Raw genomic sequence first — 18560 nt, forward strand, 5'->3', positions numbered from 1 at the left:
ATTAACTAACTGATTGATATTTAATGAGCAACTACTGTTATCAGCACTTTTTCTCTTTTAGAAATTATAAGAAAATGATGACGAGGTATCTTCTGAGATCCACGTTGATCCATGTATTTTCAGCTTTATGTTCTACCAGAGAAGCTTAGCAGGATTAAGTTGAAACAGCATCCTTCCTGATCTTTTATCAAACCTTGGTGCAATCCTTCACTGTTTGAAACAAGCCATTTGGCTCCTTTACTTTTTCCTTTAAGCCATCGGTCCTCTGATTGGCTCCCCTTGCAAATAAAAAAAGATTTCAGTATCAAGTAAGAGGGGCTCATGGGGACTACTTGTACATATGCTAACCGTGCACTTGCAAATGAGCAACCACTATTTCAACAACTCATTGCAAAAACAGGAACTACGGAACATCGTAAAAGGAACTGATATATTTCATTCATCCTCTGATTTAGCAATTAATTTACTAAGTATTTATCAGATTATTAAGGAATTACAATAATGATGGTAGTGGCTATAAAACTATACAAAACACACACTTTAATGGCTTCAGGGATGATGCGAAACAGGACTGAATTCCAAGATAATCCTTTCTCTCTGGTTTCATTTCGTGAAAAGATTCACCTGCTCTTACACCGAGAGGAAGAAAACTCTGTATCTCACACTGAAACTGGGTGGCCTGATTTCACTGAAGTTCTTGTGCTAACACAAACCACCAAACACAAACATGAGCACGTGACCACGTCAAAACATACATGCACTTACATACGAGCAGGTGTCTGAAACCATCCTCCTTATTCAAATGTGTGCCTAGGATAAACCCAGTATCAGTTTCTCTCCATCAACCTCTGGTGAAGGTATTGTGGATGAATCACAGCAAAAAGCTGCATATTTATATACATCATTTAAAACCCTCGCTTTGGCCCTTTCTCCTCCATCTTTTCTTTCTTTTTTATTAATTTCTTATGACACAAAGGTATTCTTGTAACAATTAAAGTCTTAAACATGTTGCCACTATTATTTTATTTCACGCTTTTTAATTTAAAATTCAGAAAACCTTAGTTATTAGGTTTTTTTCCCCATGCTTTAAAAATACTCACATACACTGTGTGTTACTGGTAGGATTACATTGTAGTTACTGCTAAAAACACAGTGTGTATTTTGTCAGAGACAAACCACAAACCAGTATCAGTGTGTGTGTGTGTGTGTGTGTGTGTGTGTGTGCATGTATGTGTGTGTGTGTGTGTGTGTGCATGTATGTGTGTGTGCGTGTCACACCTGCTAGCTGACTATATTCTGGTAAACCACTCGCAGTCTAAACCAATGCTGAGAAATTACTGGAGGTCAGGGAGCATGCACGACATATCTACAAACACACACCCGCTTGAAAGTAGGGTGCCATTTGCAGGTCAAAAGATAAACCCAATTTTCCTGCACAGTAAACGAACTGCACGAACTTACGTTACGCAAAAAAAAAAAAAATACTGCCACATGCATGCAAATATCAAAAACATGTATCTAACTGGTGCACTTGCAAGTAAACACATCTACAAAAGTGTGAGAGAAAGAGAGAGAAAACACTTCTTCCAGGAAAGAGATCTGGGTTAGGTGAGCCAGCTCTGTCAGTGTTCCATCATGTGACCTAATTTCCTGCCACATCAAAGACGAACAGGAGGTGCCATTTGACCACCTGCGCAAAAACAGAGCCCATACCTCATATGTCTGCTGTTTTATCTACAATAAATCAATCTATAACACGGTACATGTGATTTAGCAGATACGAGTGCAACTTCTGAGTATCTACTTGGCATCTTTAGGAATAGTTAGTAGAACTTCCTCAATTAACCATGGTGATGTCACACAAATGTGTGGCATGCATAACACTTGTTCGCTGCACTAATGTGCTCATTAGCGTTTTTACATGCACCAGAACAAAATGCCAAATACACTGCTGCAGGGTAAATGCCAGTAAATCACACAACCTGCACCGGTATCCATCTTATCAATGTCAATCAGTCAGAAAAAGAATAATTAATGTGCAAACGCAAATTTGTGTTGCCTAGTGGAACGGAAAAAATAAATAAATTACCCCCGGTAAAAAAAGAAAACAGTAACTCATGGATAAACACAACAAATATGATTTGTTAATCTACTTGATTTTACTTAAGAGAAAAATATATAAACAGGGAAAGTGATCTTGAATGAATATCTGGCAGGTACGTATTTGGGTCTGGCTGCCTCCTGTTGTGGTACACCAAAGCTGTGAAGACATCACGCCTCTAGTTATATTCACTGAAAAGGTAGGCCGTTTCTTACAACAGCCAGAGAGCTCTTGCGCGCGCACGCACAGACACACACACTCAGCACAGAGAATAACCACAAGGGTTCTCAGAAACGCTCACTACCTCGGCACACCCACCTGGCTTTAAAAGCAGATGGTCAAAAAAAAAATGTAAGAAGCAGGGGCGGGGCGATGAAGGAAGAGAAACTGAATCAAGAGTAGAAAATGAGAGGTGAGGGGAACTGGATGGGGAACATTAGGTGATGAAAGGGGAAGATTAAAACGGTGGCAGAAAAGAAGAGGGAAATTACAAGAATATGCAGATGGAAATTAAAGGGCACGGAGCAGTAAAAGGAAACCGAATGCTGCTATCCAACGCCGTGGCAGGAAGACCGAGAGCACGACAGGAATCAGGAGTGTTCAAAAAATGGAAAGGGAAGAAAAAGAAAAGTCAAGTAATTTGCATATTGCTGCCTTGATGTGGGTGAATCATGGAGAAAACCATGACCCTTCGATCTCATAACCACCTACGCACACTTCTGGAACACAACTGTGTGTGTGTGTTGTGTATGTGTCCATGCGGTTGCTTCGTAGGTGTGAGTGTGCACATTTCTTGTTTGTATGCTGTACTCACTCACAGTTTTACCTGTTACAGTACAGTACAGTTTACAGTACATTAACATATACAGTCAAAGTGTGTGTGTGTGTGTGTTACCGTGCTCTTGTGCGTGCTGTGAATATCTGTCGGTGTGGTGAATACAGACAGATCTCCGTTGAAAATAACATCTGCAAGGGCATTGACCAGTGGCTGATAGTGGATGATTAGAAACACCTGAAAAACAAGAACATAAACACAAAATAAGTAAAATCAGTTTCTGGGCCACTAGAGCTGATTAGAAAATAAATTATACTGTTAAAAATTCATTTAGACATGATCATCTGCACCAACATGTAAGCATTGCAAATTACACAAATATAACTGGCTCCCTTTAGTTAACACGATTTACAGTCAATGGCCACTTTATTAAGTGTGTGTTAATGCAAATACCTGGCAGGAATTCATGTAAACATGAGCAAGGAATTCAAACCAAGCATCAAAATAGGGGAAAGGGGTGAGTTAAGCTACTCTGAACGTGGCTGTTGGCGCCAGACTGGCTGGTCTGACCATTTCCAAAACTGCTGATCTGCTGGGATTTTCCCACACAAACATCTTTAGAGTTTACAGAGAATAATCTCTAAAAACAAAAATATCCAGTGAGCAGCAGTTCTCTGGGAGAAACTGCTTTGTTGATGATGTCAGAGGTCATAGGAGCGTGGCCAGACTGCTTCGATAACTTCGATAACAGTAACTCAAATAACCACTTGTTGAAAACTCAGAAAACTGAGCCTACAATTTGGAGCATAGGTTCAACAAAACTGGACAACATAATATTGGAAAAATATCATCTGGTCTGATGAGTTTCTCCATGAATCCATCCTGCCTTGTATCAGCAATTCAGGCTCCTGGTAGTTCTGGTGCGGGAGAAATTTTCGTGCACACTCCCAGAGTATTCTTGCTGATACTTTATGACTATAGTGCACCCATCTTCTGATGGCTGTGTCCAGAAGGACAACGCACCATGTCAAAAAGCTCATATAATCTTAAGCAGGTTTGTTGACCATAACTATGAGTTCAATGCACTCAAAAGGCCTCCACAGTCACAAGATCTCAATCCAGCAGAGCAACTTTGGAATGTGGTGGAACGGGAGATTCATATCATAGATGTGTAGCACCTGTAATGCTGTCATGTCAATATGGATCAAAATCTCAGGAATATTTCCAGGACTTTTGTTGAATGTATTCCATGCAGAACTAAGACAGTCCAGGAGGTAAAAGTTGGTTAAAGCAAGTAATAATAAGGTGTAAGTAATAACTAATGCAGCATAAAGTAAAGTTTTATTTCCATTATTCACATAATAAAGCTAGTAGAAAAGGCTTTACAAAGAGCAGCTTGACTGTATGACAATACACCACCGGATTAAGCAGCCACAGCAAGATTACACTCACAAGAGTGTCAGCAGGCAGGCAGGTGTGTGTGTAACTTACTTGAGACAACAGATAAAGGGACACTTGAGGGTTGATCTTCCGCTCTTCAGACTAAAGAGAGAGAAAGAAACAAGAAGATTTAAGGTGATATATAATAACAACAAGAACATAATGTGTGTGATAATCATTTAGTAGTACGAATATAACAGTCATGACCCATATTGCAAACATTTATCATGTCAAAAGAAAATTTGATTTAAACAGTGTTTTAACTGTCTAATGTTCAACTATCTGCATTTATAACTCATAATAATTACGCTTTCACCTGGAATATAATCTTTTCAGCTCACCTTTGTTTTTTTATAGATATGTTAGGGCTGTGTGATATGACACAACACACTGGATGATGAAACATTGTGCTGTTGCAAAACATGTTGCAATATTTTTTCATTGCTTTATATGACGATTTGCAATAGTCACCACGGTGTAAAATAGTATGCAGAGTTTATGAATGAGAAGCAAAAATTAGCTGTCAGGTGCTCGAACTAAACTTTACATTTAAATGTTAGAATAGGCTTTCTCTATGGCACACCATATAATAAAGATCAAGATAACTAGTCATTACAACTTGCATTCATAAATATATATGGTTTCATGCACTGGTCAAAACACTCGACCCCAGGTATACGATGCCCAGCTGAAAACACTTCACACAAGCCGAGTTGCCTCATTTATATTAGGAGTGTCTGCAATGCAGCATACTATGCAAAAGATATGTGGAAGAACAGAACAACACGTCTCTGAATGAACTTAACAGTGTGCTAGGACACTCTGCATTTGAGTCAAGTTTCCCGACAACCATACAGGAGCAGTAATGATAGCCAGAGTGAAGAGTGAAGTTGTGTGTGGTCATCTAGTGTGTAAATCTGGAAGGGGTGGGGAACTCCAGGGCTCAAGGGCCGATGTCCTGCAGGTTTTAGGTATCACCTTGGGTCAACACACTTGAATCAGATGATTAGTTGTTTACCAGGACTTTGCAAAACTTCAAGACATGTTGAGGAGGTAATCTATCCATTTAAATTAGCTGTGTTGGATCAAGGACACATCTAAAACCTGCAGGACACCGGCCCTTGAGGCCTGGAGTTCCCCACCCCTGCACTACGGGATAATGCCACATAAGGCCCATATTTATTTCATTTTTGATTATTTACTTTAAATGTAAAAAAAGAAATAGTACTTTTCATACGGTGATTACATAACTATTCACTGAATTTATAGAAAATGCATTATAATGATATATAGTGTTATTGGGATAGAGGGAGAGAGTATTAAAAGGCTTACTGACCAATCGAAGCACTTTACACCACACATATGGGATACTTTCTATGTTCTATGTAATTTAAGATTTTACCAAATCATATGCAGGCACAGAAGACCATGCAAACTCCACATGGAAAGGCCCCTGAATGGTTTGAACTCAAAACCTAGTGGTAACCTCTATGTCACCCACACAGCACCACCTGCACAAACTGGCAAATACCTAACCTAACCGTAACTTCTAACTCATAGCTTTTCTGAGGTGATCAAGCAAAACCACTGGTTAGTCATTAATCAAGCTAAGAAAAAAAAACTACTACTGCAAACTGAACATTTTTCAACTTTTTAATTTTTCAACTTGATAATTAGCTTCGGAACAGAACCGTACTACACTGCATGTGTGAAATGAAAGGAGGAAACCACTTTAACACAACACACACTTCAACTTTGAACCTGTGAACATCAGTCTAACCAGATGTATTCAGAAATGCACTCCAGAGTAACGTACCGTCTCAGGACTGACCAAAGAGTAAACATAGAGTGGCAGAAAGAGACGGTTGAGGAGGTGGTCGGTTAAAACGTCATTAAGGAATTCACAGTTGATGATGAGGATATCGTTTAGGTAGTGGAGGTGGTCAAGGTGCTCTGCTACCAGGTCACTTAGCTTCCCCCTGTTTTTATGTCTAAGACAGACAGAAAATAAATAAATATATATAACATAGAATAATAAGCATGAGCCAGATCAAGGCTTCAAACAAGGACACTGCTGACATCTAGAGGCTACAGTGAGAAAAACACTTACTCTTCATCCGTCTGTACACACTTGTCCAGTTCGATGACGTGGCTGCCGATAAACCAGACCAAGTTACTGAAATATGGGACCGCGGTCTTATCTCGAATGTAGTGCAGCATGTGCTGGTTGTCCACTAGAGAGAGTAGAGGCATGGAGAGTTATTATCAAGGTCAGTTCCACAAATACAAAGACTCATTCATGTGTACACAAAACATGTGATCCTCGAGGAATACCAGAATATAACCAGATAATTATACACATTTAAAAGCATATTAAAATTAAAAAAAATTAATTATTTTAAAAAAAAATACCCAAAGGGTCAAAATAAGGACACAAATTGTCAATCCACTATCAATAAGGCCAGATGAATTTCCCTTTTATATGTTAATTAGTCAAGAATAAAATGCTTTGCCAATCAGTTTTTGCTCTGTTTAACCCAAGCTTGTGGCCTGAGCTTTCCAGATGCACCCTCTTGAGAGGTGGCCAGTTTAGGTAAGAGCAGTTTTCACACATTAGGTGTGTTTACATATGTTGGGATTACCACTGTATTGGTGGAATGAGTGTTCATCAAATGGGTGCACAGTCTGATTTCCTGCTTTAAGTTATGCTATTCAACTGAGGCCTGCAAATTTAAAGAAGGATAAAAAAAGCTTTGAAGGATGGGCCTGACCTCTTCGGCTTGCTCCTAACGTCTGCTTAGAGAAAGGCAGCTCCAGGATTATTAGCCACAATTAGAATTTGACCGATATTTTTAAGGCTAATATTGACACTGATATTTGCTGATATTTTATTTCTTCCAGGCAAACAAAACAGAAAAAGTTTCCTAAACATCTGTTATTAGTAAAGAATCATTTAAGTTGTTAACATTCTACTTGGATCATTTGTTCACGTGTTTTGTCAAGAGGCAGGTGCAGAGTGCCCTCTGGTGGCCAAACTATGCAACATCAATGCTGAAAGCATGCCTGAAAAGTATTTCTCCTCTGTCATTACTACTTAAACATTACATTTATTGGTCATTAAAAATGCTGATACTTCTGGATCATCAAATAACTTTTATTGATAAATCGGTCAGTCTTTAACCACTGCACTGCCTGCAGTCAGATTAGATTGAGGCTTAGCCATGTCTTGGGGAAGAATACTAGAAAATAAGAAACTATCTGTCCTATTGCTGTAATAATTTTTATTTCTATTATATTGCGAGCCTTTCAGTGTTAGAGCGCAGATTTTATTTGGGGCAAATATACACAGAACAAAGTGAATTTGTTCACAGTTAACTGGAAGGTGAAAATGTTTTTTTAAAACCTGACAATGCAATCAAAGTTCTGCAGGTCTGCTTATTTAGAGAAAAAAACTTGTTTAAAAAAAAATCTGGTCAAGTCAATATGGTTTCTGGTGCTTATGGGTCTAACTGCAGAACTTTAACAAGCACAGTTACACTGAACTCCTCCAATAATAGACTTTTTTTTGTTTTTTGTTTTTGTTAATTTAATTTGAACTTTAACATACAAGGGTTTTTCAGGGGAAAACAGACAATCAAAAGAAACACAGAAGTAAATGTTCTTTAAGTGTTGACTTAGGTGAATGACAAAAGCAACATCCTGTAGTAAACACCACCAGTCGAATTATAGTAACACTTTTTCATGGAAAATCAAAATGCAAATAAAACCACATGGTTATTATACTTCCAATCCAGACAGGTCAAATTGAGACAAGTAATGCATGAGCAGCCAAATTTAATTCATGAATTACACAATGGATAGGGAGACACTGACTAAATAACCACAGTGATCAAAACTGTTGAGCCCATCACCAAAATAAAAACCAACATGTGGGGCTTAGCTGAAAATTAGGTCGTTGGAACAACAAACCCAAGAAACAAAATGAGACTGTTTTTTACTGCATGAATGAAGTGGATGATACAGAATGATTGAAAAGAATTATGCTAATACTCCATACATTTAGAACAAATACACCATTAGGAGCAAGCAGGGCAGGGTAACAATTCACATTAAAGCTCCCCCCAAAACCCCGAGACTAAGTTAACACTATAGAGCTGAGGTGTCTTGACATCATTCAACACATGAAGAAGAGTAACTGTAAAGAAACTGAACAGGATACCAAGCCCTGAGAAAAAGACTGAATGAATGGAACCAACTTACATGAAACTGGAGTTAGGCAGATGGGACGCGCAGAAAGAGGAGGAAGAGGGAGGGGAGAGACAAAAGAGGAAGAGTGGTTGTTGATAAAGGAGAGGGGGGGGGGGGGGAAACAGACACAGGTTCAATGTGAGTAAAGGGGCGGCTGTGGAGGGGTGGAGGCTGGGAACGACCTCACAAACATTTATTAAAAAATAGCAAGGGCACACCTGGAAAAGGAGTTGCATATGTAATGTACATATTTAAAACTTGTTTTGGGATTTTACGGAGGATTATGTGAACAGCAGACACTGAAACAAGCAGCCCCCACCCCCAAAAAGAACAGTTACATTACTTGAAAAATCAGCGCAATAAGAAAACTTGATTCTACGCAATGACTAAATGCTTTGGGTTCTGAATTAAATCCTTTTTCAGGTGGCCATCTGTTGCAAGGCATGTCCTAAGGAATCATTAAGGAGCATCAATACGAAGTAACCTTCACTGCAATATTTTTAGTGTTGTGATACTCTAAAAATCCAACTAATTACAACTATTAAATCAGCAAAGGGTTTTCCACAATTAAATTATTATTATGCACAAGTGTAGTAGGCAGTCTAAAATTCAGATGTTGTGGGTGGTCCCATGACAATCTCACAGACTTGAAGTCAGAGTTGCTACATTAAAATGATGCTTTTAAAGATTCCTTATTAAAGCATAGCCCGTGGTCAGTTTAGCAATGACACATCCCCTTTAATACTACATTGATTTATAAATGACTTTTGTTCTTATATTGTTCAAAAAAGTTGTACCTTTGGGAGTTAGAATCAGGATGTTATGGACGGCGGAAGAAAGCCATGTTGTACAGAACAAAGTGTTACATGCGGGATGAGACGGACAGATACGGACACAAAGCAACAGCTTGTGAGACTTTAAAGCCTTTACACTGAGCAGCTGTTTCATTTAAGGTGACAATAAGCATGACATGTACAGAGAAGCCAAAACCATACAAGGCAATACCAGCTTCCCCTGCAATGAAATGCAGATAGCTTGGACGCACAAGGATCGCACATTGACGGCAGGAAGGAGAAACACTGCTGCTGAAAAAGCTGCTGAAAAGGTGCCGATGTTCAGACTGCTACTGCTTTCTGTAGTCTTTCTGAAAGACCTGCAGCCCCCCGCATGACAGAGCTACAGGTGAAGGGATTTCAACACCTAACTGTGCATGGTGCTGGACTGTGTGAAGAGTCTCTTTACAGTATGGTGATTGTAACGTTTATTCTACCACGACTTATTGTGAACTTTAACCCTGTGTGTTGAAACCTCAGGTAATTTTATTAGAACCAAAAAAACAAAAACAAAAAAACTACAACAAGTCTGCTATTTTGTCTAATTTAAATTTTTACATCAAAATGTTTCTTGTTTACTTTTAATGAAATCTTAAGTGTAAAAGCATTCAATTAGCTTTCCAGGGACTATAAAGAATAACACGAGAATCTTAAAAACGTTAAGAATAAATAGTTTTAGTTTGCAAGTGTGGATAAAAAGTTCTAATATTCATATTATCATATCCAGTTAGAATTCTATAAAAAGTAAATGCATGTCATGGTTATAAATAACAACATCGCTTGGACAAAATCTTGTAATGAATAATTCTCCTAAAAAGGCTAATGCGTATAACCAGGAAGATATCCAGCAAAACGTAAATAAAAACAGAATGCAGTGATTTGCAAATCTTATAAATCCAATCTTATTTTATTCACAGTAGAAGACAGATTCAACCCGAACACTAAAACCGAAAAGTTTAACTCTCATGAAAAGCACTGAATAATGTTTAATTTGATGGCAGGAACTGATATCAAAAACGTTTGAAGAGGGGGGAGGTAAGAAGCTGGTAGAGTAATTGGTGCTACAAAGAAACAGTTGGAAGAACATTTTGCAACTAATTAGGTTAATCAGCAACAGTTTAGAATTAAAAATGTGCAGATGCAATAATGTGCACAAGAAAAAAGCAAAACAAAATAAAAAAAACCCTTGTTAATAAATTTTTGAACAATTTCAATGTTCCTCAATGGAACATTAGTCTTTAAATATTTCACCATCTACAGCAGTGGTCCTCAACCCCCAGGCCTCGGACCGGTACCGGTCCGTGAGTCGTTTGGTACCGGGCCGCGAGAGTTGAGGCTTAGGTGAGAAATTTATGGTTTTCAGGGTTTTTATCGGTTTTCAGCGTTGTTTTGTTATCGTTTTTATCGTTAACTCGGTTTTCCTGGGTCTTTTCACGTGTGTTATGAATAAATCTTATTTTTTTCAGTACCGGTACTAGTTTTATTTTGTTGTATTTATCCGCGACACCTTAAAGACCGGTCTGTGAAAATATTGTCGGGCATAAACCGGTCCGTGGCGCAAAAAAGGTTGGGGACCGCTGATCTACAGCACTTAATATCAGAAGATTCAGAAAATCTGGAGAAATCTTTGTGTGTGAGCGCCAAGGCCAAAACTCTGAATTCGATGCCCGTGATCTCCGGGCTCTCAGTCGGTGCTCTATTAAAAACAGGCATAATTCTGGCCTCAGGAATGCTTCCAAAAGTCACTGTGTGTGAGCACAGTTCACAGTGCCATCCAAAAACGTGGGTTAAAGTTCTATCACGCAAAGAAGAATCCAAATTTGAACAGATATGATACAGATGCCCCACATTTTGAAACATGTTGCTGCCATTAGCGTTAGAATATAATTATTGGTTTATGAGATCTGCAAATCAATGCTTTCAGTGTTACCAAAATTTTAGTCATTGTCCCCAATTATTTGCAACTGGGGTTGCATGTTGACCCTAAATAAGCAACAAAACATTAAAAGAAAGAAAATTTGCCAGACTGCTTTTTAGTGTGTATTTGTTACAGTGTTACCTGTCAGTCATGCTCATGCACCAGAAGCAGCAGCAAGAAGAGGGAAGAACAGAGAAAGGCGGTCCCAGCATCCCGTGAGAGTGTGTGGATGTAAGCAGCGTGTGCACGTGCGTATTCACGGCACTCACCTTTGTAGACGTTGAGTGTGATGGTTCGGACTGCGATGCGGACCATGCTTTCAGGGTGGTTGAAAAACTTAATGGCCTCGGTGTACAGGGCAAAGTCATTAGTGTGCTGTGTGTGGGAGACAGAGAGTGGGCGCTGGTGAGCAAGACAAGGCACTGCACCATTTTGTTCAGGATGCAAATGACCACAGAGAGAGATAGAAGGCTGCTAAAGGAGACAAGAGTGCTGAATTTTGAAGGTTAAAACTTAACAGGAGCAGTAATCTTATAACATTACTGTTGTTTTAATGAGAAAATACTTAAAAAAAAATACAAAACACTGTTTTGTGAGATTCAGAGGGGTCCACTACAAAGCTAGATTAGTAAGTTAGTGAGCTATGTTGATTCTAAAATCAAGAGCTTTCTGTATCATGCAAGTGGCTCTCTTTCCCACTGGCTAAATCACTGTAGAGTTTCGTTTTAAACTGGCTGGAAGAACCACTCTTTTTTATAGATTGTCTGCTGCAGTTTCATATATGCAAACTGTTAAGCTGAAAATCACTAAAACCAATTTGCATAAATTTGGTGGTTCGGAAAATATTTTTTAAATCTTAGTATCCTTGATTCTAATCTGCTGCTTAGTAACAGCTGGAATTGGAGCTACTAGAACACAGTACACACATTCAAATTCTAATGGATTTGACTTTTACGCGCTGACAATCTAAAGCGATTTCTATGTCTCCTTTATTAAGCAGTCTGACAGTAACGTTTAAACTGGATACTATTATAGCTTAAAGTTTCAAAGCTCTAATGTGCAGCTGTCAACTTACAAATAAACAGCACAGCAGAGAGTGCACTCAGTGATACAATTAAAATTAAACTGTAATTTTATTGCTATGTGTGCTCTTCAGATTAATGATTTTCTTCAGCATTAATTTCTTGGCCTTTTGCAACACCGTTGAAAGGTTTTTATTTTTCTTTACTTTGACGATGTCTGATTGGAAGAGGTGGCACTCGCGTGTGAAGAAAGGGTCACATGACCTGTGGAATGCTCCTTTTTATATGAGCGTGCACAGAGCCTTGACTAGAGAACCCAACTTAACAGAGACCTTATAACCACCGTTGTGATACCAATCAAGCCAGCTAAGCTAAAGAAAGCCCAGCTGTGTCAAACGTCCCTCGTAGTATATCCCCCTGGACCACCTCACGTACTGCTAGACTCATAATAACTCATAATAATCTTGTGCAGTGTTGTTTGTTTTGCCATTAACTTTTCAAGTTTTCATCTTTTAACTATAAAATTCTAGTATTGGCATACCAGTTCCAACAAGAAATTTGAACAAACCAATGTACTTAATTCTGAGCATAATGAGCTTAACAGCAGGGACTTCTTCTTCTAACCATAATAAGATTTTAGAAGCTCAACACGTCTCAACATACCAGCACGCTCCATTTAGCAATTCTGCACAACAACCTGATAACTCTGGATACTACTGTTATCTCTCTCTGTGCCAGTGCCCGATTGTCCACCCGACCATTCCTCAGTTGCTGTGACCTCCAGGCAGTCATAGCTGCGAGTCAAGCATTTAAACAGTCACCCAGAATCACAGCAAATGAGGAGTTCTGAGCCTGACACCAAACCCAAACCGACTTTTTGCAATAGTTTTAAAAATGTGACTTGTGTAGTTCTGAGAAGGAGGAAAGCTGAGCAGTTATCAAACGGCACCATCTGCAGGAGAATAAACTATAGCTAAGACTCCAAAATATGAATAATAATGATAATCAAACTAATAGATTAATTTAAAATATTTATATAACATATAATAATATAAACTGCTTAAAAAAGGTTTTAATTATTTTTAGAATAAAAAAATATATTTGACTTTAGACCAACAATGTGTCAAGTTGGTTATTAACACTAGATATTTGTTAACACACAAATTAAAACAAAAATGTAATAGTTAACTTAAAAAGACATAAATGTTCTCAGATCTACACAACAGGTCTGGTTTTGGCTTCAGGGGTAACGCTACCATCAACAGTACACCAATAACTTTCCCCAGCACAAAGAGGCCAAGGGAAAGACTACAGATATCACTGAAACATCAGAGGTTAGCAACATCACAAATGAATAGTGTGGTCAGAGTTCTTGGCAACAATCTAAAACCTCATTTGCAAACAAATGACACACAAACACACAATATGTATCATATAGAAAAATAGATTTAGAAACAAGCCCAAGAAATAATGTGTCCGTGCCACGTTCTAAAAATTCAGTTATTTGCTGTGTGCAGTATCTCTTAAATCAATGCTTCTACACAGGAAGCCAGTATTTTGACAGAGAAAATGTGCTGCTGATTTGCAGAAGCTCTGTTTCTATGTTCTGCTGCTAATCTGCCTGTTGGGATAAGCACACTGATAAGCTTTACTGGCAGAAAATGCATGTGACAAATACGGTTCCAGACTGAAACTTACTTTAAGTGTTTTTATTTGTTTAATTGAAGGCATTTCATTTCTAAGGATTGTGAATTTATAACAAAATCAACACAGCCACAAGTTCAAGTGTTGTGCAGTAATTGTGATTATATACACACACAAAATAACCACTCAGATGCCTTATTTTTTCCTGTGCAGTCTACAGCTTCCTCATTAAACCACAAAAACAACACTGCACATGTGGAAACAGCCTGCTCGGCCTGCTGGTGCAGCTGCATGCTACTCTCTGCCCCTCACTGAACAGAGTTCACACAATGAAAAGTATGCCTACAGCAGGGCAACAGGAAGTCAGTACTACAATTCCTTTTGAGTTGATTTGTCAGTGGGTTGCTAAGAGAGTTTGAAAAGTGGCAAAATGTAATGACAAAGTTAACAATAAGGAGGTGAACTGAAGTTTGCACAACTGTCCCCCAAGCACTATTTGTATATAATTGCATATTAAAATAAGTGCATGTGTGTAGTAAATTAGATAAAGTATTATATGTATTCCTTAAAATTACTTACTGAGGGGTAAAAAAAATTCCAGTTTTATCATTTGCAGTTTCAGACAGTTGGCTGATATTACAAATTTGCTTCATTGCACACTGCTTCCATCCTTAGTGTCTTATGTTTCACCACTTCCTTCCCTCCCTCGTATCTCTCATAAAGATATGCAGACACTGAGCAGAAGGTTCTTCATGTTTTGTTAGCCTGTCTTTTTCCTCTCTCACACCATCCCTTCTCCCCCCCGTAGCCTTACCTCATTATAGAAGAAGTGCACGGTGTGGTTGTTAAGTTTGAGTGACAGGGTCTTAAGGAAGGAGATATAATAAGCCATGATCTCCTCATCCGAGAAGTCAAACTTGTGGACAATAATGGAGTTGACGTGGTTGTTTGATAAGAGATAATCTGTAATGAGAAAGGAGGCGACACGTTTAGGGTACAGAGAAGAGATGGCTTTTATTAAGCCTCCAGATTGTCATGCAATTTATCTAATAGCTCAGCATTTACAGAAAATGACACAGTGTTAAAAGCTGAAGGTGGACTGATTCATTTCACTACCTTAGGTTTTCTTTCACTGTTATTGGAGCAAAGGTGAGGTAAAGCTCTTGTGGTGACTGCAACACCTTGCTGAAATACCAACTTTAGTTTATGTTTATAACAACCCATTGTGAAATGGACAGTATATAATCTACTAAGATTTTGGTTCCCCAGTAACAGATTTAAAACTGTCCGTGAAGTTGGATTTAAGAAATAAGTGCTGAAAGTTAAAGTTTTTAGAACTTGTTTAGTGCCATCTTGTGCCAGTTACAGACTTACATTAGCTTATGTTACCTAACCACCGTTAGAACCGATAACTCAGTGGAATATAAGGAGACTAAAACTTAAAAATCAGTCTAAGGGGATCACTGTTGTACTGCCCCTCACTGCCATGTATTAGCTGTAATATTCGGGTTTGCAAAGCACTTGAAACCAGCGTGAAGGACAGTCTGTTTCAATCACCAGCTCGACAAGCTCTTATACAGAATGCACTGAGCCGCGTGATCAACTCGCAAATCAGATGTTCGCCAAGTGCAATCAGCACTATTTTATGAAATAAAATAATATAGTTTTTTTTGTCCATTGCATACATCAACCTATTTTTCCTGCGTTAGTAAGAAACTTTGTTATGTTTGACCATGTGGTAACCTGTTATGTTGTAAACTGTTTAGGTGTGCTTGGGAAAAGAGAGACTATTTTATTGTATAAAACAGGCCTCATTGACTTGGGTTTTTGACTCCAGCTTGCTGGTCCAGTAAACCACCTGTCACCTGAGAAAAACAGATTCTCCTTCACACATAGCTCATTTACAAAGTGCTTTATAAACCTGAATATTGCAGCTAACAGGTGGATTATCCCATTTCAGTGCAGTTAGCCAAACAATGAAGAACCACTTACTGCTTAACAGACAGAGAGTTAAAGTACAAAGTAGAGACTTGGTTTGTTAACAACTGAACATAAACTGTAGTACTAGAAAACATAAGGTAAAAAAAATGGAAACACGATTAAAGTTTATACGGTTGAAAAGAGAATAAAGGGTTCAAGAAGCTAGCTGTGATTATGTTAATTTCAAGTATTTAATTAATGGTATAAAAATCTGTTAAATTGTTAGCAGAAAACAACGGATAAACAACTAAGTGAAAAACAACAGCTTGCTAAAAATGTGAATACAAAGTTGTATATTATTAGAAATGGTTAGCGGTTTAATTATTAGCTGTACACATTTAAAGTACATATAGTTACATTAATGTATGGATAAACTGTGGATTTGTTAGCTAACAACACAAACTAAATAGCTAGAAACATAGTCACATGAAAGAAAGTTTTCACAGACTTTATACCGTCAGTGCTTTTTACTGCTTTTACAGTTTTTACAAGGTAAGCAGTAGGCAGTTGCAAAAAACAGGAAAAGAGTAAAAGAGAAAAGTGGAAATGACCCCCTTAGACTTCTTTATTTTTCCCTGAGTTAACAGTTCTATTAATAGTTACCTAACATAAACTAATGTCAGTCTATTAGCAGCATTAGTCAGAGAGTGAAATGATGTAATACTACTTACATAGGGAAGTCTCATGGCTAATGTTTTCAAAAAGTATATTGAGGGTCTGGAGGAGCTGGACACACACGTAACGTCCAGACTTCTGACGGAGGATGTTCAAGAAGAAGGCAAACATGTTCTTCTCCAGGAAGAAACTGGTCACAGACATAAGACACAAGCAGGAAAAAATTTTTTTTTAATTCAAGTTGACTGAATAACATACAACCATCATAAAATGGACAATGTCTTTAAAAAAAAAGAGAGAGAGACATTACCCTGCTTACTAATATTATGGTTAGGTGTTTATTTATCATTTTCATACAGTATTCTTAATTTACAGCACTGTGCACTTGAACAACCTCTGAGTGTTGGCTAAAGACTTTTGCACAGTACTGTAATTCTTATTCTTATCGCAGTTGTTCTACTCACTACACCCAAATGCATCTCAGCTGACTCTCACTTTACTTTCCAGAATATTTCAACACTGTTAGACCATCATAATTTATGTGCAGCGATATACTGACTTTCTGCACTTACAGACCGCAAACTTCACCTTTAAAAAAAATGCTCTCAGACTAATTCTTTGTTTAATATTAGGTTCTCATTTTAGAGAAGTAAACACCTCAGTACTTTGCATCATAGAAACTGGATAATGTTTAAAATCATCACTTTGATAGCAGAGTAAGATGTCACTTTAACTCCCACATTAGAGTACCACCTTCATATCTGTATTTAAAAGTGATGAATCGCACACTAAGACTTGAACTGGGACTTACTCAAACACAGAGCTGTCATTCTGGTCCCCCCAGATGAGGATCTCTGTGATCGAGCGGATGGTCTCCACCAGAAGGTTCCTGTTGTGATCTGTTACTGTTGTGTTTTTTGTCAAGACGTGGTACATATACCTGATAGAGAGAGTTACAGAAATAAGGTGAAAATGTGAAAGAGGAGGTGACAAAAGCCATTTGTTTAAATTTGACTGAAGTCATTAACATTCACATATCTGTATCTAAACCTATCAGGACAAAGACTGCACTAATCGCGTGACATTGCAGAAAGCTGCTAGATAAACCTAATAACGTTTCAAAGGAATATTGATAGATGCAGTAGCGCTGTTACTGGGCTGGTGCAGTGTAATAACCACTAACCTAGAAACTTGTGCACACAAGAGGTTTCCCTCATTTAGCCTCACTAGAGCCCTGGCTCGGGATTTTATGTCCTGATTCAGGTTGATCGAAATCACCCCTCAATGTCATGCACCTGTTGGGGTTAAACGAATGCATGTTTTCGTACTCTGGTAAAAGCCAGTGTTTTCCAGCATGAGCTCTTTTAATTCAGCCTCCATGCAAGCTTTACAAAATTGGTAAATACAGTTCTTCGTGTATTAATGATATTCAGATTAAAATTTAATTTAAACACTTAATTTATCGTCTTAATTTATAGTGTCAATTCGGTTTTTGTCTGCTAGGACTACATCAGATTTTACTTACCTCGCAAAACATAATAAAAAAAATCCAGTAATCCTTGCTTTATTACAATTTGATTGAATAAATGCATTTACACACATTCACTACTGCTAAATATTTGGCTAAATATAACGCTGGTAAAAAACGACTGTCGTTTTCAACCAGCGACCACTTAGGCTAACATTAGCTTATTTCATGCTAACTACTCACTTCAAATGGTCCAGGGAGTGGATATTTTTCGCTTTCCCCTGTCCTCCAACCCAGCTCCGTGACCGGCCAAACATGGTTGCGGTTTTAATGGGACTGCAATTTTGCCGGGCGCCTTGTTTTGCTAGTGTTAGTGTTCGTATCTATCCATTACACCCACTTTCCCGTTCGGCTAGCTGCTTAGCAAACAGGGGGTGATAGGCGGTGATGGTAGCCACTGCGGGGTCATTACGTAATAGCGTGGGCAAAGGGAGTTGTAGTTCTTTTCCCTACGAG

General features: G+C 38.3%; 1 protein-coding gene across 3 annotated transcripts in view; it reads right to left on the minus strand.

Annotated features, from left to right (window-relative positions):
- Positions 1 to 18519, minus strand: part of clec16a (C-type lectin domain containing 16A) — a 53483-nt gene extending 34964 nt beyond the window's left edge. For 2 of the 3 annotated variants that reach the window (XM_076883030.1, XM_004560714.4), the window contains exons 1-9: positions 18288 to 18518; positions 17388 to 17516; positions 16633 to 16766; positions 14796 to 14944; positions 11585 to 11690; positions 6427 to 6550; positions 6133 to 6307; positions 4368 to 4418; positions 2997 to 3113 (exon numbers count right to left, since the gene is read on the minus strand). In XM_076883030.1, the coding sequence (XP_076739145.1) occupies positions 2997 to 3113; positions 4368 to 4418; positions 6133 to 6307; positions 6427 to 6550; positions 11585 to 11690; positions 14796 to 14944; positions 16633 to 16766; positions 17388 to 17516; positions 18288 to 18361 (1059 nt within the window). In that variant the 5' untranslated portion in view covers positions 18362 to 18518. Of the gene's footprint in view, positions 1 to 2996; positions 3114 to 4367; positions 4419 to 6132; positions 6308 to 6426; positions 6551 to 11584; positions 11691 to 14795; positions 14945 to 16632; positions 16767 to 17387; positions 17517 to 18287 lie in introns of all 3 variants that reach the window. The other variant, XM_076883031.1, reaches the window with a different exon arrangement.
- Positions 18520 to 18560: the final 41 nt, after the last annotated feature.

This window comes from Maylandia zebra, linkage group LG4, assembly GCF_041146795.1.
Source record: "Maylandia zebra isolate NMK-2024a linkage group LG4, Mzebra_GT3a, whole genome shotgun sequence".
Classification (NCBI taxonomy): Eukaryota; Metazoa; Chordata; class Actinopteri; order Cichliformes; family Cichlidae; genus Maylandia; species Maylandia zebra.